This window comes from Lutjanus erythropterus, chromosome 19 (genome assembly GCF_056507025.1).
Source record: "Lutjanus erythropterus isolate fLutEry1 chromosome 19, fLutEry1.hap2, whole genome shotgun sequence".
Taxonomy (NCBI): Eukaryota; Metazoa; Chordata; class Actinopteri; order Lutjaniformes; family Lutjanidae; genus Lutjanus; species Lutjanus erythropterus.
Genome location: NC_139335.1, coordinates 15,114,908 through 15,134,902, shown reverse-complemented (window position 1 = coordinate 15,134,902; position 19,995 = coordinate 15,114,908). Strand labels below are relative to the sequence as shown.

General features: G+C 40.0%; 2 protein-coding genes and 1 pseudogene across 6 annotated transcripts; 1 reads left to right on the top strand and 2 right to left on the bottom strand.

Annotated features, from left to right (window-relative positions):
* Positions 1-1,154: 1,154 nt before the first annotated feature.
* LOC146309503 (cytochrome P450 2K1-like) lies at positions 1,155-8,370 on the bottom strand. 2 transcript variants are annotated; one of them, XM_084744453.1, is made up of 9 exons: positions 8,074-8,370; positions 7,783-7,945; positions 7,187-7,336; positions 6,225-6,385; positions 5,738-5,917; positions 5,499-5,640; positions 4,754-4,938; positions 4,479-4,620; positions 4,042-4,383 (listed from the first exon to the last, which is right to left on the bottom strand). In XM_084744453.1, exons 1-9 carry the CDS (start codon positions 8,281-8,283, stop codon positions 4,196-4,198), a joined length of 1,521 nt encoding a protein of 506 aa, XP_084600579.1. In that variant the 5' UTR covers positions 8,284-8,370; the 3' UTR covers positions 4,042-4,195. The 2 variants fall into 2 exon arrangements, with proteins under 2 accessions (XP_084600580.1, XP_084600579.1); XM_084744454.1 differs by lacking the exons at positions 4,042-4,383; positions 6,225-6,385; positions 7,187-7,336; positions 7,783-7,945; positions 8,074-8,370 and adding an exon at positions 1,155-1,342 and having other exon boundaries at positions 5,738-5,914.
* Positions 8,371-10,723: 2,353 nt separating this feature from the next.
* Positions 10,724-15,467, bottom strand: LOC146309502 (uncharacterized). 3 transcript variants are annotated; one of them, XM_084744450.1, is made up of 5 exons: positions 15,316-15,467; positions 14,168-14,416; positions 13,730-14,050; positions 13,460-13,573; positions 10,724-12,060 (listed from the first exon to the last, which is right to left on the bottom strand). In XM_084744450.1, the coding sequence occupies exons 2-5, from the start codon at positions 14,372-14,374 to the stop codon at positions 11,122-11,124; spliced, it is 1,581 nt and encodes a 526-aa protein (XP_084600576.1). In that variant the 5' UTR covers positions 14,375-14,416; positions 15,316-15,467; the 3' UTR covers positions 10,724-11,121. The 3 variants fall into 3 exon arrangements, with proteins under 3 accessions (XP_084600576.1, XP_084600575.1, XP_084600574.1); XM_084744449.1 differs by adding an exon at positions 15,020-15,105 and having other exon boundaries at positions 13,730-14,416; positions 15,316-15,462; XM_084744448.1 differs by having other exon boundaries at positions 13,730-14,416; positions 15,316-15,466.
* Positions 15,461-19,394, top strand: LOC146309501 (uncharacterized; annotated as a pseudogene). Its single transcript, XR_014772453.1, has 7 exons — positions 15,461-15,592; positions 16,503-16,649; positions 16,758-16,943; positions 17,042-17,147; positions 17,962-18,115; positions 18,624-18,765; positions 18,947-19,394. The product of XR_014772453.1 is annotated as an uncharacterized LOC146309501 (transcript).
* The last annotated feature ends 601 nt before the right edge of the window (positions 19,395-19,995 follow it).

The following is a 19,995-nucleotide window of genomic DNA, read 5'->3' as shown; positions in this document are numbered from 1 at the left end:
TGTTATCACTTGTATATTCCCAAAGTTTAATCCATCAAAAATAAGAATCAGTCAAAGTCTGGAAAAATCACTGGAGGAGCAAAGTTCTGCCACACAAAGTTTATTGATCTCTCCAGATGGAAAAATCAACAAGCTTGAGTCAAACCCAGGTTTAGACTGAAGAAAGAGGTGCAAAACACCCTGTTATATACTATTTGGGAGGCTCTAGGAGCCTCCTCCCACTTTAAACATTTTGGCTTACGATCAAACATAATTGTGTATTACATTTTACCTTATGGGATCATAATGTCATTCATTTTCTCACAAATTGCTGCCTCCCTTAGGTTCGCACGCATTAATCTTATATTTTTTAAAAATAGTTAAATGACAATACAGGTTAATGCATTACATGAAAAGAACAACTGAACTGATTAAATGACATCATACAAGTTAGTGTATCACATGATGAGAGCAGCTGGTCTGATATCTTATCTGTGTGGTAAACACCAGGTGCACCTTCAAGGTCCTTAGCCTCATAAACATTCTGGATGGGCATCATGATCTACCTTAAAATGGAATGTTGCCCTGGATGGAATGAGTCTGGTGCATGAAATTATACCACTACAGCAGCATGATCAAAATGACTTTGCACTAGAGCCTCTGCCAGCATGAGAAGAGTTGAGCCTAGAAAGCTTGCTTTTCTGGCTAGAAACTTAATTTTTTTTTTAATTTTTCTGGGTGAATGTTTAATCCAATTGATGATGATGCATATTGTCTCTCTGCCTCTTTTCCTTTGTGTTGCTGCACAGGGGAGAGCTACACATCCACACACACACACACATTGGACAGCATTGCAACTTCAGAGCAGAGCTCAACAGAGAGAAGGGTGGACGTTAGGATAGATCTCAATATAATGCTGAGTCATTATCCATCAGTGCAACAAAATGGAAACAGTATGACCCAACTTATCAAGTACTTGTTGAACAAACAGAACACAAAGTTTGTCTGCCGTAACTTGGTGTTCTCTCTAAGTACATGGTCTGTTACTTAGTAATACTGAGGTCATTGTGATAAAGAATATATCCAAGGATGACAAATTATTGACAGATTTTGAGTATTGAGAAAGCCACTCCAAACAATCCTCAGTGGGTGAGGATGAGTTTAACAATTGTTACTCATTGATGACTGACTGCACACAGCTCATGAGGTGAAGGGGTGAGGGTGAAGCCCACAGCTGGTGTGAGATCCAGTTCATCCTCTGTGACTACAGGTGGGGGAGTGAAACGAAAGCGCTGGAGGAGGGAAGTGAAGAAGAGAAAGAGCTCCATCTTAGCCAGACTCTCTCCGAGACACATCCTGCGACCTGAAAAGAACAAAGATTTGTAAAGCTTTAAACTGGGCCATGCTGTGTAAAATATCTGTCATCCCTAAAAAGAAAACCTCAAAGTTTTTGTACCTGCAGAAAAGGGCATGAAGGCGTCTCTTTTGATAAATTTACCGTCTTCATCCAGGAAGTGTGAAGGGTTGAAAGTGTGTGGGCTCTCCCATTCACTCTCATCATACAGGACAGACGAGAGCAGAGGAAACACAATAGTTTCCTGCAGGCAAAAGAAGAGAGCGGGTTTATCATATAAAGTCTCTATTTTTCTAAAATTAAGTTCCAGCATCTTTCCATATGGATAGACATTTGTTCTGCTGTTGATGGTACTCCTTTGACCGAGTGTTGCTGCCACTCAAAATATCACCTGGAATGCTTCTGCAGCTACTTTATAAGATTACTATTAAACTCTCCGTCCCTCTCAAACATTGGTCAGGTGGTGAAATATGGCAGGTATCTCTACATGATAGATGACAGAAGTACTCTTAATGTGGGAAAAGGAAATGCAACTCAATTAGTGGAGTGGACTTTGAGACGGGTCACCTGCCAGACCAGCCAACCGCGATCTGGGAAGAGAGCCAGGAAAATAACTAAGCTAACCCAGGTTAGACCTGAGACAGCAAGCCAGAGAGAGAAGCATTGTCGTTGACCCGCTTTGCTTCTGCGTCAGCCCACATCCTCCTCCTCAAACCCCAACAGAACAAATGCAATGGTATCTAACAAGTTTGGCTGGAGGTAAAGTTACTGCAGCTAGGAAGCTAGCGTTAGTTAGCCAGACATGCTAACATTCGCAGCTTATGTTAGAGCAGGTGAAGACAGAGTGCTCTTCTGTTTCATGTTAACACGAGGTGACGCCATCCCATGAGTACAACTCGAAGGAGGATGGCATCTTGTTTCAGTGTCAGTGCTACACCAGCCACTTTGGTGGGTGGCTGAGTGCTGGGCAATAAAATACAGGATTGTGGCAGTTTTAACATGATATGGATAGATCTAACAGTCTGCTGTCTGTCTCTCTTCCTTTGTGTTGCTGCACAGGGGAGAGCTACACATCCACACACACACACAGACACACACACAGTGGACAGCATTGCAACTTCAGAGCAGAGCTCAACAGAGAGAAGGGTGGACGTTAGGATAGATCTCAATATAATGCTGAGTCATTATCCATCAGTGCTACAAAATGGAGACAGTATGACCCAACTTATCAAGGACTTGTTGAACAAACAGAACACAAAGTTTGTCTGCCGTAACTTGGTGTTCTCTCTAAGTACATGGTCTGCTACTCAGTAATACTGAGGTCATTATGATAATGTGACACTCAGCTATGCTCTAAAATTACACACAGGCAAACTTCAATGACGAAGCAAACAGTCAGTGTGGGTCAAAATGCCATAACAGGCCATTTTATTATGGTGGAGGGTCGCTAACATCAATTTAAAAAGGTTAAAAAGTCAAATATCTCGCTGCAGGTGGTGGTGGCTCACCGGTCAGTAGGCTGGTGCACTGGCAGTATACTACATGTGAACAAAACAAAGACATAATTAAATGCCAAAACTAGAAAACAAAATAAACCCTCTTTACCCCAACAGAAACACACCCAAACTAATACCAGTGCCACAGCAAACCTTAAAGGATAACACCACAAATCGACAGGTGAACTTCCACTGCACCAGCCACTCCTGTGACCCAAGGCCAACACCAGCTGCAGCACTACAACAGAAAAACAGAGCTATAAGTTAGCCATGTACTCCAACTACTAAAAACAAAACCCAATGTAATAGTAGGCCGTAAACGGCAACCAGCACTTTCCCTGTAAATTTAACAAAGCACATGTTAAATCTCAGGCTACAGACATGCAAACAATGCTTGATAATAAGGAGGCATTCTCATACCTTGCCCCTAGCACTACTGTAGGATTGTTAGGACCCTTTACAAAGAAAGAATAAAATATTGGCAGACCCACATATTTACAGTTTCTATATTTACATGCTATATACAAATAAAATACCTCAGGGTGCATTTTGCACCCCTACATTACCCTTAAAAACAAATAATCTCAGAACAGGATTTGTTTGGTTTACCAGAGGAGCATGTGTACCAGAGTGATTTCAGGAGCATGAGTGAGGCTTACACACCTGTGCTTCATCGGCCTCTTAACAACTGCAGTGCTCTCCTCCTGATTGGCCAACTGTGCCTGACTCTCTCTATTCCCCCTGCTACAATCAAGTGCTGAAAATGAACTCCGGTGATTTTCCAAAGATAATTACAGACAAATTATTGACAGACTTGGAAGATTGAGATTAGCAAAGTAACCTGTATTGCATTGTTAAGACGGGTAAAGCATGTTCGCAAAGTTAAATGTTTACATAATGTTATTCATTATATTCTTTTATCACTAACTAGATTCAAATGAACATATAAGAGAAGACAGTTCGCTGATGAGAAAATCTTGTCACCTAGCCAGAGCACAATTTAAAAGCAGTTTAATATATTTCAATTACATTCTCCTTTTCCACCAGAAAACTATAAAGAAAAGTATATGTATAGTATTAAGTAAGTATTTCTTGAAAAGGATCAAAAAACACAGGGACCAAAATCAAAGATTTGAATATAAATTGTAAATTGAGATGTTTATGAGGCATCAGCGACATGAAGAGGAAAGTCCAAATTTATTTTAATTACTTGATTTCTGCCATTCACTACAACATAATAAATGAAATGTCTGATAAATTACAGTCTACAAAAGCCACTCCAAGCAATCCTCAGTGGGTGAGGATGAGTTTAACAATTGTGACATCTGTCACAGGCAGCTATAACGCCGTGCTCCAGCTCTGTTACTCATTGACGACTGACTGCACACAGCTCATGAGGTGAAGGGGTGAGGGTGAAGCCCACAGCTGGTGTGAGATCCAGTTCATCCTCTTTGACTCCAGGTGGAGGAGTGAAACGAAAGCGCTGGAGGAGGGAAGTGAAGAAGAGAAAGAGCTCCATCTTAGCCAGACTCTCTCCGAGACACATCCTGCGACCTGAAAAGAACAAAGATTTGTAAAGCTTTAAACTGGGCCATGCTGTGTAAAATATCTCTGTAATCCCTAAAAAGAAAACCTCAAAGTTTTTGTACCTGCAGAAAAGGGCATGAAGGCATCTCTTTTGATAAATTTACCGTCTTCATCCAGGAAGTGTGAAGGGGTGAAAGTGTGTGGGCTCTCCCATTCGCTCTCATCATACAGGACAGACGAGAGCAGAGGAAACACAATAGTTCCCTGTCGGCAAAAGAAGAGAGCAGGTTAATCATATAAAGTCTTAAATTTTCTAGAATTAAGTTTTCAGAGTTGGATAAACATTTCCAGCATCTTTCCTTATGGATAGGTATTGAAACAGGTATAAGCATCTAACCTCTTTGATAAAGTAGCCTTGGAAGGTGACGTCTCTTCTGGTTTTGTGAGGAATAGCCATGGGGACAATGTTGGCCAGTCTCTGTGTCTCATGGATGACAGCATCAGTGTATGGCAGGTTTTTCCTGTCCTCTACCTGGACCTGACGGCTTCCTACCACCCTGCTCAGCTCCTCCTGAACCCGGTCTGGACACAAAGAATACCAATAGATCATGTGACTCTCAGATTGGGCTTTACAGACACCAAAACTCACCAAATAAATAAGCTGCTCGTATAGCCTGCAACTATCAGCTGATACTACGAGAGGATCGGTCTCCTTTTATGGGAGGGGAGTTAAGGTGGGGCATTGGCGCTATAATCTTTGACACTGCTTTTTGTATCAGCTGAGTGGGAGTTTCTATTTGATAAACCTGGAAAAGAATAAAGATGGAGTCACCCTTTAAATACCTTGAGCTCTCCACCAGTCAGTTGGAACTGAAGAAGCCTCTCAGATGAGAGGTGAAACGTCTTCAAGAAGCTCAAACAAGTCCAGTTGCCTGCAACAACTCCTAGCCAACACATTGTGAAGGCCTCTACATGTTGTGGGTAAATGTTAATGTGCACTGCAGGCTGTGTCAACATGGATCGAACTGTAACCAAGATGGCTGCATTCAGTTAGTGAAATCTCATTGGTGTCTGACTCCTTGTTTTATTTACTGATCAATGTTGTGTCGTTAAGTTCACAAGCCTCATCTCTCTCTCTTTACCTTGTATATGTGGATATTTGGCCATAAGCAGCAAACTCCATCTCAGTGTAGCTGCTGTGGTGTCAGTACCAGCTGCAAACAGGTTGCTCACTGTAAATCTCAAGTTTTGGAAATTGTAGTGAGTGTCCACAACACAAGAGTCCTGAGAGAAAGAGCGCCCACATTTCAGTATAAAATAGACGCGTGCATCATTGCTGTTTATGTTGTAGATGAAAAACAGTGACGATCAAAAGTCTTACCTCGTCTTTCTGCTTCCGAATCAGAAAACAGTCCACAAGTCCTCTGCATATGTCAGGGTTCAGAGTCTCTTTCAGTTGCTTGATTAAATCTTTTACATCCCTGACAGTCGTCTCATAGTTTTTCAGTATCAGGTGTCGGTTTTTGATCCAGCTGACCAACCTGGGAAACATGTTGTAAAGCTGTGAAAAAAACCAAAACAAAATAAACAACAACAAAGACAACAATAAACAGATACAACAAACAACAACCCAAACAGATACTTTTTCTAGATTTAAAATGATGACCCAGAGTATAGCAGCTCATACAACATGAAGAATTACAATTAGAGTTCATTATTGTCATCAAAAGTACATGAATCTATTGTTACTGCTCAAGGCTTGGATGTTTTTTGGATGTGGATGTAGCAGGTGGATGTACCACTGCTTAGCTGAATGAGCAGGTTTGACAAAATCACACCAATTTAAAAAGCAAATATGAAGCTTATACCTGAATTTGTGCAGAGCCAGTAATGCGTATGTTCTCGTTGGCTCTTCTAACCAGATTTTTGAATCGGGGGTCGGTGTATTCAAACCTGCTTCCAAACACAATGGAGGAGATGATGTTGGATGCTGCATAATTGATTGGACATGTTGTATCAAATGGTTTCCCTGTAAAGAGGCAGTGAGAAAGACTGAAATTATTAAGACTTAAGTACAACATGAAAAGTGTAATCTCATTTCATTAAACAAACCTCACTATACATCATCAAACCCCAGTCACCAAGGCCATGCCCCCTCCTTGGGGAAACATCATGGTCTTATGTAATGGGAGAAATAGGAAAATAACAAAAAGCTGCTGTATAGCAGATTTTAAATAAAATAAAAATATGATCATGATCTCTGTTTCCCAGTCCTTCCTTGGTGAGGAAAGGGATCACAAAAAGAGAGCAGTAAGAATGTATGAGAGTAATCCTTTATTTTGACAGCAGTGTTAATTCCTTTTTTATGATAATAAATATCAATCAGCTAATTTTTATGGGACAATGGCACAAGTCCTGTGTTTCAAGCCACAAAAAATATTTGAAAAATTCAGTGTTTCTTTCTAAACATCATTGACTGATAGCTCAGTCAACACACCTTGTTGCGAGCAGTTTCATGTAGGAACTACTTTCTTTCCACTGTAGAATCTAATAGAACTACTTTAGAATCTGCATGAAACTGCTCACAAAAAAGAAAGAAACCGAATCATAATTTTTGGAAGGAGATATTGGTTTTGAACTTTTTTTCTTCTTTTTTTTTGTTGGAGTTGGAGCACCACAGGACTTGTGCCAGTTAGTCCTTTTATACTGGAGTGAAGACCAATGTCTCCAAATCTCTGCAACTCACACCAGAAAAATCTAGATGTATGAATAGCATTATAGAACAGGGTCATTTCTGATTTTGGGGTGAAGCGTCCCTTTAAAAGCATACCTTCATGCTCTTCAAATACTTGGATCAGATGGCGGCATTCCTCCAAGATTTTATCCTCAGCTACTCTTTTGCCCATCCCAAAGTCTCTCAGGGTCGTGAGGGCAAAACGTCTCATCTCTTTCCATGTTTCTCCATTTGCAAACAGAATCCCTGTTGAACATGACGGGTAAGTGAAAATGACTCTGTACACAAAATGTATTGTATGTATAATTCTTATACTCTCAAGTGATTAATCTAAATAAATCTAACTAAGAAGTAAACAACTGAACACTGAAATCAATAATGAAAGACAGTGTTTCTAACAAGAATATGACAAATACAATGTTATTTGTGATTTTGCTATTATTTTGAGGCTATGAGTCCCACATCTTCCCCCTCTGTCTCCCCCATTCCTGTCTGTCTAAGGCTGTACTGTCAAATAAAGGCTAAAATGTCCCAAAAGGTGATCTGACATCCAGCTCTCTGTAAAAATAGTCTGTAAGTGAAGACATCATGTTTCTGAAAACTAGTCTTGTGGTTAATTCTGGCATATTTTTCTTCATTAATACACACTGTACCTGAGAAATAAAGAAATGCATTTCAAAAAATAAACATACCGTGACCTTGAGTCATATCATAAAATATTGGGGCGATGTAACGATCTCCAAACTCTTCTGCACTGTTGACCAGAGCTTCTTTGACTGTCTTGTATCCAGCCAGGACCACCACTTTATTAGGTCCAAAGTACACTGTGAATACTGACCCATATTTCTTTGAAAGCTGGAGGAAAAATGTAGTTGTCAAGATAGTGTAAGAACATTTGTGTCGATGAAAGGGCATTCAAAATAAGATGGAAGCTGTTAAATTGATTAAATGGATTTCTGTTTGGATAAGAGTGTGAAACTCACCTCACAGAGGGTTTTGTGGGTTCTCTTGAGATCAAGCTGCAACAGGTTGCCAAGCAGTGGAAGAGGCCTCGGTCCTGGAGGCTCCTTCTGTGTTTTCTGGGAGGTGAAGCCACTGGAAACAAGATAGAGAACAAGCAGGAGTGCAACAGCCCCCAGCAGAGTGGTGGGACTGGAGAAGATGAAGAAAACAAAATCCTCTAAAAGAGACATTTGCTCCTCTGACCGAGTGTTGCTCCCACTCAAAATATCACCTGGAATGCTTCTGCAGCTATTTTCTACGACTACTATTCATGTCTCCACCCCTCTGAGCACTGTTCTGACAAACAAGTCTCAAAGGATTAGTGAACTTGACACCAGGACCTGTTCCACTAGGGTTCAATCATCCATTATCCATTCAAACACTTAAGGCATATAGAACAACAATGTGATTGCATCACTTCAGGTCTGATATAGGTTAAAGTGTACTTTCAAAAGTGGAGGATCAGCCAGCCCAGAATGGCTCCCAACACAGAGACTGAAGAGTAGAGAAAAGAATAGAGCAGGTTTATCATATAACGTCCTAAATCTTCAGAAGTTAAGCATTTTTCCATATTGAAATGGGTATAAGTATCTAACCTCTTTGATAAAGTAGCCCTGGAAGGTGACGTCTCTTCTGGTTTTGTGAGGAACAGCCATGGGGACAATGTTGGCCAGTTGACAAAATCCACAAATGAGGAACTAACTGCTGATTAACCATTAGTTAATGAGTAACCCATATTCTTCCAAATTCTATGGAGTTGCTAATGATTTGTTAATGACACAGAAAAAGTAAGTAATCATTTGGTAATGATGAAATAATGATGACCAATAACTACTCATTAACTACTCATATGTATCTCTTTACTTTAGGGGACTCAGAAAAGGTAAGTAATCATTGAGGAACTACTTATTTATTACTCAATATTATGCATCTCTTTACTTTAGGGGGGACACAGACGGAGTAAGTAATGTGTAAGTAATTTCATGAAGAAAGTGATCAGTATGATCAGTTCAAATATTGATGAATTCTTACATAATGATTCATAAATATAGGATCTCCTACTCTGTTCTCTAACTCATCATTAAGTTTGATCAAGGGTTACTCATTAACTAACAGTTAACTAGTAGTTATTCCTTTCTTATGTTTTATGAACTTTAATATACACAGACTTTCACATATTACATCCAGGCTTTTTTCGGTGCTAATTGTAATAAAGTAATAATTTTATCCACCTTATTCGTTTTCAGTAATTTTAATTCGTCCATTAATATTCTTTTTCTCTCCAGCAGCTCCACTGTCCCTGCCTGTTTCATTACTTTTATTATTATTAAAAATAAAACATTTGATTTACTTGTGAAAACCCATCTCTGGCTCTCTACCTATTTATTTTCCAAATAATATTCAAGGTTTTTTATGTAGTATTTCCCAGGGTGCAGTTCCCTAGGTGGCATTGTTTGGCTTTCCTCCTTCTATCTTCTTATGCCCCTTGCCACAGCTTTATGATCCCCTTCAGGCTAACGCTTTCCAGACTTATTACATATACACAGATACACAGCACAATGACTCCAGGAGCAAACTGTTTTAGATCATCTGGCCACATTGGAGCTTTTCTTTTCCCTCCTTCTGAGATTTAATTTCATTTTTTTACCTACTGTAGATTAAATTAGTTGCTTAATCTGATGCCAGCTGTGGGTTTTCTGCAGTACCCCAGTATGACCACTCTTCTGGGAACAGTTGGGATCCTTCTTGCCTTGTATATATTTTTGCCCAGTTTTGAACGTCAAAGAAAGGATCCTCCAGGACACCGCTTGTATTTGGCAATTTGCTGCAGCTGAATTCTAAGTTACCCCACATAACCCTGTATGAGGTAAGTAAACGTTATGCCTTATCTTTGTCTTATCTCGTCCTGCAAACTAGTAACTGCCCCTCATTTCAGCTTTCCAAGAGATATAGATCAATATTCACTGTCCATTTTGGATCCAAAAAAGTGGTGTTGCTGGCAGGACATAAGACGATCAAGCAGGTTCTGGTTAACACAAATGCATTTTCAGAGAAAGACATTTTCCTAATTGTCAGTGACCTGAAATTAACACACAGTGAGGAAAAGAAACTATTTAGTGTGTGTAATATTTTTTGTTAAATGCTATTTAAAGTCAATAATAATCAAATGGAAAAAAATGTTGTCTGCAGTAATTGTATTTGAAATGAGGAATGGGGTATTTTGTACTGACTAACCTGAAAGACTGTGGAATGGGGAAACACACACACACACACACACATAAATGTGCATTTGTTCTTTTCAGTACCTGTGACAAAAAAAAAAAAAATTGAGTTGACTCATTCAGACATATATGTATGATGTTTTAGTGGAGAGCTGCTATGATTGGTAGTGTGGAAAGATACGACATGTCAAATTTACTGAAAAGTCGTGGTGATTGGACAAAATTGCAGGGCTGTGCAGAATTCACAGAGATTGGTTGAATTTGTGTGAATTGTTAGGATCGCAACTTCCTGGAGGGACTAATATTCAAACTTTTTATTATAAAGTATCGTGGAAAGTGATTTTGTGAACAAGTTTTCATTATGTGATCTTATCATACATGGCCTGAAACATTAAAATGGGACACATGCTCAAATGTTTCAGATGATAACCATCTCTTTATTTTTTTTTTAATCAGTTAGCATAGAGGTATGAAAACTAACAGTTCATAATGCCAGTCCTAGTGATACAAAAATAATAGAATATAAACAAGAATTGTTTTTAAAATATGATAACATGTCTGCAAATAACTTATTTTCTCTAGTTTTGTAATCACTGCCTATAGTAAAGACAAATAATAAACAGTATTACATTTCTAAAACATCGTATTCCCTTTCTTCTATTGCTGTTTGTCTTTTTAAATGTACTTTGGAAGAAAAATAAATTAATTTAAGAAATGCTACAGTTTATGTTCACTGTAAAAACAAAAACAACAACAAACACACCCAAGCCCTTGTGGTCCCAACACCTATGTGGCTTGTCAAGTCCTCTAAGGTGCTTCCACTTTGATAATATTGATCTGTGGATCCTGTGGGTGGGTGGACATGCTGCAGTCCTGCAGAGTTCCCCCTGAACAGCTGCTTGGGAAATCAGATGTTTTACTCTCTGTTCCTCTGAAGGTCTGAGACGGTGACTGGTTGTATGTAGAGACATAGGACTGTGTGTAGGGTGGCATGACTGTTTGACTGTTCTGCTGTGGGTAAGCTGCTACATACGGTTGTGTTTGAGGGGGAGTGTGAGTGAGTGGGAGGTTCTCAGCATTGCTACATGGTGGAAACCCATTCATGCTTGAAGGACTCAGTCCTAGCACCTTAAAGGCCTCTACATTTTCTAAACTCTCTAAAGAGTTGTAGCTTGGCTGGGTTTGGCTGCACTGAGTGTACATGCCTTGACTGATGTTGAAGGTATATTGCTTGTAGGAACTTGATGCAGGAGCCATTGGCGGATCAGAAGGCGATGGTGTTTTGTTGTGCTGCTGTTGAACGCTGTTACGAGATCCCAGTTTAGAGGCAAAGCTCTGCAGAGTGCTGAGGATCTGCTTCTGAATGTGTGTCTGCTGTGCCTGCTCCCTCTCCAGGCGGCGCTGCTGCTCCACCAGCATCTTCACTGCCAGACCCAAGCTGCGCACCTCAGAGCCCAAGGTCTGAATCTGATCCTGCAGTCCACCTCTGCCCGCAGCATCCTGGCCTGCCTGCTGGGGGCTTGGGGGGTTCCCCTCGCTACGAGTCACACCCTGGCCTCCAGGGCTCTGCAGACGCACAACAGCAACCCCAGGAGCCGAGGATGTTAAAGGTGATGATGGCGAACGGTTAGGAAGACGGATGCCAACCCGAGGGAGAGGGTGAAGGGAACGGACAGACACACTTGGCCTCTGTGTGAGAAAACGCCTGGGGGCACTGCCTCCTCCAGGCTGACCTTCCATAACAGTCTGCACAGCGTAAGAAAAATGATCATGAAAATAGTGAAAAAGTATGAAAGTTATAGTGCAATCTTATTAACATAAAATAGAATACATGAGAAATTAGTCAAGCTGACAGAATCACGTGAGGATATATGCTGGACTATTATGTGATACTGGCTACTGGTGTGAAAGATTCATTGTATAAATCTAACTTTGAACTTAACATTTACTGTGGCCTGCAGTGACACTCTGTCATTGATACACTGCTGCCACACAATAGTTAAAGGTAAAGCTCTGTAGAAGAGTTGCCACAAGATAGTTTGTGCTCTGTGGAGTTTTGGAAGATTGTTGAGTTTGTGTGTAGGGTAAGTTAAAAATATTTAGGAGGTAGGTTAGTAATTTGTCAATTTACATTTTGTTTTGTTGAGAGAAGTTAAGGCTAATTTAGAGTGTTTTTTTTATTATGATGGCCTTTCTCCCCCTGAAGAGAAATAAACTGCACAATTTGAACTTCGCTTACTTGGTGTTGCTGGCCTTTTTTGGAGTGGGAAGACTGGTGGAGCATCTATTCATGTTGTGTCAAGGGTTCCCCTAGACTGGGGCATAACACTCTTATATGCAGTGGGTGTTTGTGAACACAAAATTAACTGCTGCAAATAACAGTTATTTTCATCATCGATTAATTTGTTTATTTTTTTATTGACTATTAATTGATTAGTGGTTTGGTCTGTAAAATGTCAGAAAATTGATCTCTGTCTTCCAAAGCCAAAGTTGAAGCCTTGAAATGTCTCGTTTTGTCCAAAACACAAAGATATTCAGTTTACGGTCATAAAAGAACCCAGAAAATATTCACATTCAAGAAGCTGAAATCAGTGAATTAGGGCATTTTTATTAAAAAATGACTCAAAATGATTAACTGATTATCAAAATAGTTGGTGATTAATTTAATAATTGATTAATCACCGCAGCTCTAAATGCAACACATTAGCTGTTTCTTGTAAAAAATGTGTTGCTGAGAAAAGCAGACAGGAGAGAGGTTGTGTGGTACTACATGACACATACTTTTACTCTCCGTGATCATAGTTTATTTATAAAACAGCAGCAACCCACGGAGCCTCTCTCTGGCTGGGCTCCTGACAGTGCTGTCTGGCTGGAAGGCACATGTATAATATGAGGCTCATCGTCAGCTGATGGAGGAGTTTAATGTGGCGCTTAGCTAATAAAAGAAATTAATAAATGGCCATTCAAATGACAAAAACGCCCTTGTTTTAATGTGCATATAGAGCGAGGAAGTGAGATTTGATCACAAGTTATCACTCAAGAGGCATCTGGAGATGCATTATAATGCCAGGTGTGAACTTGTGTCAGGTCTGAACAGGGTCAAAGTGAATAAATTGATGGTATTTGAGGTTTGCTCTCTTCTCACCTTATCAGTGGACAGATCATAAGCTTCAGGTGGTTGTGGCATCGTACTTCTCAAATCAGCGCCTTGGACACTCAAGTGATCTCTCCTCAACAAGGACGCCATCTGGTGGAATGACTATTGAAAAGCAATGCAGGCAGGTTAAAACTGGATGCTGATTGGATTCATATGATATTTGACAAATTACAGAGCTTTTGTGTTATTGTAAACAATTATTAAAAACCTAACAATTGTGATTTAAACACATAGGAGAAATGATGTATAAGTATGTACCTTCATCCTGTGTGACAGCGCTTTATCCAAAAGCCTCTTTCGAGCTGCCAGCATTGAACTGGTTGCTGGAGAAGGTGTGACTCTCCTCCTCATCATTGCCCCAGAAGCTGTAAGTGTGGAAGACGTGCCTGCGCCTGCCTCTGTCTTTGATACATTGGCCTGAGGACTTTTTTGTTGGCTGTTCTGAGCAAGGGAGGTGACACTAACGATCTGGATGTCGTTTTCTACCTTGTCTTCCTCGTGTTGCTGCTCTGGCCTGCTGCCTCCAATGATCTCCCCAGACCCAGACGGTTTTGCACCAGCATCCGGATTTGTGGAAGCCTGTTTGGCAAAGTTTGGAGCTGTTGTAAAGCCAGCCTGGTGAGATGCCTCCCGCAGAAGGCTTTGGAAGTGAATGTTATTCCACCTCTCCTGCATTGCCAGGGTGCGAGGTTGTACCTGTCCAAGTGATGTGCTGCTTCCAGCCTCCATGGGTCTGACTCTTCCTGGCGGCCTCCCTTGAAACTCCCTCAGGAAGAGGTAGATGGCCTGGGCAGACACCTTGATGTTCTCCAGCTCAAGTACAGCTTTGATTTTACGGAAACTGAGACCAGCCTTCCGCAGCTCCACCACTTTGTGTTTCGTGGCATCATCAAGCCGGCCCATGTTCTCTCACTCCAGAGGAAATCTGAGATTGGCCGTTAATATCTGGAAAATTCATAGAATAAAACTGTAACTAACACTTCGTGCATCTTTAATACTGAGATAAACTATTTGAGATGCGGTGGATGCCTTCTAAATTGTGAAAATACCAGTTATACAGCAGCATGTTGTTGTCAACATTACAAAAAAAGTCTGCTCAGTTTTTCAGGGGCTCCTGCAAGGAATATTAGTGCCAGACATAAGGAGAAAATAAATCAAGATTTTTTTATTTTGTATTTTGCGAATAAAGTTGAAATGTCTACAACAGAGGTATTTGACATGGGAGATTTCAGGGGAAGCTCTGTGAATGAAAATAAAAAAAATATTATATTATCACAGAGAATAGCCTAAATGGGTATGATTTGTTCAAAGAGAAATATAAATAAATAAAATAAAAATAATAAAATCGGTTACTATGTTGCTTAGTTAACTGAGTCAGAGAATCAGCACCATAGTCTTAACCTTCCTCTCTAATCTTTAGTAATAAACGGTATATTATTGGATAAAATACTTGGGCTAACAGATTCACATTACTTGCCACATTTTTGTATTCTATCCCAATCAAAACGTTTTGGAAAAATAAACTGTAATCTGTAAACAAATCCTTACCTTTCCTCCTCTATCTCCCTCTGCCCTCCTTCTATCCACTCTGTCGTTAACATAATTAAAAAGGGGGACATTTCCGGGGACATCTCCTGAAAAACGGGGACGACTGTCAACCCTAATATATACCTTTGTATTGGATTTTTGTGGAAAAAATATTGTCCGTCGTGGTGGCAGGAATACGCAGCCGTATACATGCCTGGAGTATTCACATGTAACTTACTAAATGTTGGCCAAAAGCTAACGCAGCTAACAACAACAGCTAACGTTAGCTCAGCACCGTAATAAAGTGAGACGCTCACCTTATAAAACCTGGTCGACACGAGGGGAGATTGGTGTTTCTTATTCGGTCAAATCATTTAACGTATTGTGATGAAACGTTTCTTCCTCCCATATCGCTAGCTACATGTAGACACACATACACACCGTCACATTCTTATCGGTAAATGCATAAATAAACAAATGAGTTGTAAGTGGCGCTCAGATGGATATGTAACTTCCGCTCTGTCGTCATCACCGAGCGACGGGTATACACAGGCCGCAAGTGGTTACAGTGAGACAACCTCGTTTGAAAGAAATGTAAGTTTGGCATTTTATTGGATTGCACTCGACCAAGTTTCGATTCCAGTATATGTCGTATCGTGTATTAAAAAATGTGCCATATTTTGTAACCGTTTGTGCGCTTCAGGGACAAAGTAATCATCGATAAACCGTAGCCCCCGTGGCTATCGCCTCCTTGTTTTTAGGAGTCAGTTCATTGAAAAGCAGTGGCGGCCAATTTCTATCCGAGAGCACAGTTGGTATCAAGTTACTAATCTGAGATGTTTCTGTTATAACTGTAGACATAAGAAATTATAAAAACACGCCCAAATCAATAATGTTAGAACCGCCGGATTTTTTTCTTCAGAAATAACGTTAATCTTGTAATTCTTTTAACATTGCGGCGGTTTGTCGTCAGCTCCGATTTGCTCATTGTGTACACTATGAGCAGGACATAAGACGGAAGTACACATTCTTAATAAACTCGTTTCTTTAATTACATATGTTACTGCTGCTTCTTTGTAAATGATTTATTTCTCCATGTTATTTGATGGCTCCTTTATATATGTATGTGTATATATATATATATATATGTATATATATATATATATGTGTGTGTGTGTGTGTGTGTGTATATATACAAACACATTACACACGCATAAATGTACACATATATATAGAGAGAGGGCAACTCACAATCTAGATGAGTAAATAATAGCACTATGGCACTATGACAAAATAGCATGAAATTATCTTGGTCTCTGTGGAGTTTTGACATACATTTTCATTATTTTCTTACCAAATGATTAGTCAAAAAATATTCGCTGACTAATTTGCAATGAAAATGCTTAAAGTATTGAAATGAGGTAGTGCAAATAGTTAGGTACAGCATTACACAATTAATACCATATAAGATCTCAATGTAACAGCAGCTTATGTCTGACCGTAGGGCACCATCACCCACAAAGCGGAAGGAGGAGGAAAAAACAAAAGACAGAGGCAAAGAAAAGACTGGCACCAAGGAAGGAGACAAGGAGAGAGGGCGGGAGAAAGTAAGGAAACGCCGCAGTGCTTCTACTGGCAGCAGCAGCAGCAGGTTTGTTTTTTAAGTTATTATTCCTGTAAACTTTTACTGGTAGAATCACTTTTAAATATCTGTATTTTTCTTACCTAAAATATCTTTCCTTATTTTAAACATGACCAGGTCCCGGTCCAGCTCTACTTCAAGCAGCAGCTCTGGTTCCAGCTCAGGGTCCTCAAGTGGATCCAGCTCATCTGGTTCCAGCCGCTCTGGTTCTTCAAGCTCGCGTTCGTCCTCCTCCTCCAGCTCCTCAGGCTCCCCCAGTCCCAGCCGTAGACGCCATGACAACCGCCGCCGCTCCCGCTCAGCGTAAGTCTCATAGACAATTTTTATACACTATGCTGTTTGGTATTTTCAGTGTTGGAATCATGATCAAGTTAATCAATGTTTTGTTATTGATTCTGCAGCTCCAAAACACAGAAGAGGGGAGATGATAAGGAGCGAAGGAAAAGAAGCCCAAGCCCCAAACCAACTAAAGTTCATTTAGGCCGGTTGACCAGGAATGTCACTAAGGTTAGTTGAGAAATTATTCAAGTTTTTAATCACACAACACATGAATATGATTTAACATGATTTAAAATTATACCACAACCTCAGAAATTTCACGATAGATTGATAGATAGGAATGACCACCTTCGTAAGCCTCTGAACCAAATTGGAGTTTTAGAAAGTGAAAGAAGAGTGAAGAATAATAAAAGGAATTTTGGGATGCATAACCACATTCAGCACAGGCACAGTGACAAACTGCAAGCGTTAGCACTACCAGCATTAGCTACACTGCGTGACAACTCTGGCTAAACAATGTTGTTTACCCACAGACACTGTGATCCTGCTCAGTCTAAAGGTTAATGCATTTAGTGAGTTGTTGTCATGTTTTATAGGATAATGTGTAATGTTCAAAATGCAAGTGCCTCATATTTCAGCAGCATTTAAAATACTTGATTTATGATTTGGTGACTGAAGATGGTGATTAATGGCTTCAAACAACTCTTAATACAATATTTTTTTTTCAGACATTGTTTAACATTATCAGTAAATGAATTGTATACACTTTAACTGTTTTCTGAGTGTTTTCGTCCATTTAAACCAGTTAACTAGTCGAGATAAACGTTCAATTTAATCAACAGGATAATTAGTCACCCAGGAACATCCCCAGTGCCTTTATGTTAATTAATTTTGATTATGGCCCAGTGAACTGGTTTCTCATTTCTGTCGCCTTGGTGTCAGCAGTTCATTTTATGTTTTTTAAACAGGTCATCCTCTACAGAAAATCAAAGTTTTGATAACATGCTTCTGATGAACATATGTGTGTCTTTTTTTTGCACAGGACCACATCCAGGAGATCTTTTCCACCTATGGGAAAATCAAAATGGTGGAAATGCCAATGGACAGGCTCCATCCCCACCTGTCCAGGGGCTACGCTTACGTGGAGTTTGAGACTCCTGAGGAGGCTCAGAAGGCCCTCAAATATATGGATGGAGGTAGGCCAGACTGTTTCCTCTTTATTCTTCTTTCATGTAGGATTACTTTTTGCATACCTTAATTTACTTGAAGGTTGTTTTTGTAATTGAACCAAAGTGAATAACTTTATTTATGAAATGACTTGAACTTTTTGAAGATAAATTTATATAATTTTTTGTTTTGTGGATGTTGGATTATTATATATTTTTTTAAATATTTGAACATCTTGATTTTGCACTAATATTTTATGGTATTTAGGGTGTTTTTTCATTGACATTTAGTGTTTGGGTTGTTCTTGTTAAACTGTGAATTTCATTAATTGCACAGGATGATATATTGATTTAAATCTATTATGCGGTTTGCTTTAAACTAGGGGGGAGCTGCTAACTAAACAAAAACCTGACTGACTGATCTTAAATGCCAGGATAGAGAGCTGGCTGGTGACCCTAACAAAAAAAAAAAAAGGAAAAGAGTTAAGTGTCAGAATATGTATTGAATAACTGTCTATGATGGCTCTGTTATTGATAGGTCAGATAGATGGACAGGAAATCACTGCGTCTGCTGTGCTGGCTCAAAGAGTCCGTCCTCCACCTCGTAGACCGTCTCCTCCTCGCAGGATGCCCCCGCCACCGCCTATGTGGCGTCGCAGTCCACCACGCATGAGGAGAAGGTACATCATTCACTAACAATATGCATCTACAATCTGATTTTCTCTCTCCTGCTGTGTATTATGAACATAAATGCAGCATATGGACATTTGTTTATGTTCTATGTTTCGGGCCATTTAGTCTGCTCATTCTTCCTGTCTTCCCACCACGGAGCTGTTATTAAAAAAATTTGTGTCCTCACAGGTCCCGCTCCCCAAGGAGGCGGTCACCAGCACGCCGCCGCTCTCGTTCCAGATCTCCTGGTCGCAGGCGTCACCGCTCTCGTTCCAGTTCCAACTCCTCCAGATAGATAAGTTTCCTGCCTCGTGATCTCTTAGATTCTGTCTGATCAGCTGGAGTTCCTGCTTTCACAGACCTCATGGACTCACCGGAAATAAAATCATCTGCAGCGTAGCCAACACAAACATCTGCCTGCATGTAGAAAGCGGAAATTCTTTTTTCTTTTTGTGCAAATGTGAGGTTTTTTTTTCCATATTTTGTGTCAAGCTGATCCTGAAAAGCTGGTTCTGTGTTTGTTGTATTTCAGCCTGAGTTTGGGATCACTGAGATCTCAAAATATTTCTTTTAAAGTTCTTTTTACCACGTACTGAATTTTTAGACATTTTGAAAAATAAAAATGCTGAGACATGAACTGTATGAGAATTCAGTCTGTCACTGTCTGGTCAAAATTCTGAAAGGCCTTCGTTGTTAACCTTCTTGGCTCAGTGCATGCCAGGTTTGTTTGCTCAACTTACCCTTATGTAATCTCTGGAGAACGTGTTAATGTTTAATGTGCCTGCCGTACTTTCAAATGAAAATTAACCAAAAAGACAATGTGCTCACAATGTAACACCTGGCAGTCACAATTGCTGATGACCTCACATAAATCCCAAACACAGTTTTGCCCACTTTCAACCTGAAGACAGGTCTGATCAGCCACGAGTGAAAAGACGTAGGTGTGATTTTTTAGAAATTCCTTTCTTTTAAATTAAAGGCACAAGAATAGGCCTTTTCCCCAGCAGCCATTTTGACATGAAGTGCTGGGGTAAACACGGGTGTTGCAAACGTAAGGTGCTGTTGCATTCAGGTCAAACAGAGTCAGGGTGCTGCCATTGTGCATGTTTGTTTACAGGAAAGGCTCTGCTACACTAAATGGAACATGACCCTTTTTGGACTTAGTAATCATTTTATATGGAGTCTGATGCCTCCAGCATAATATTTATATCAAGGATATATTTTAATAAAGTAGGATT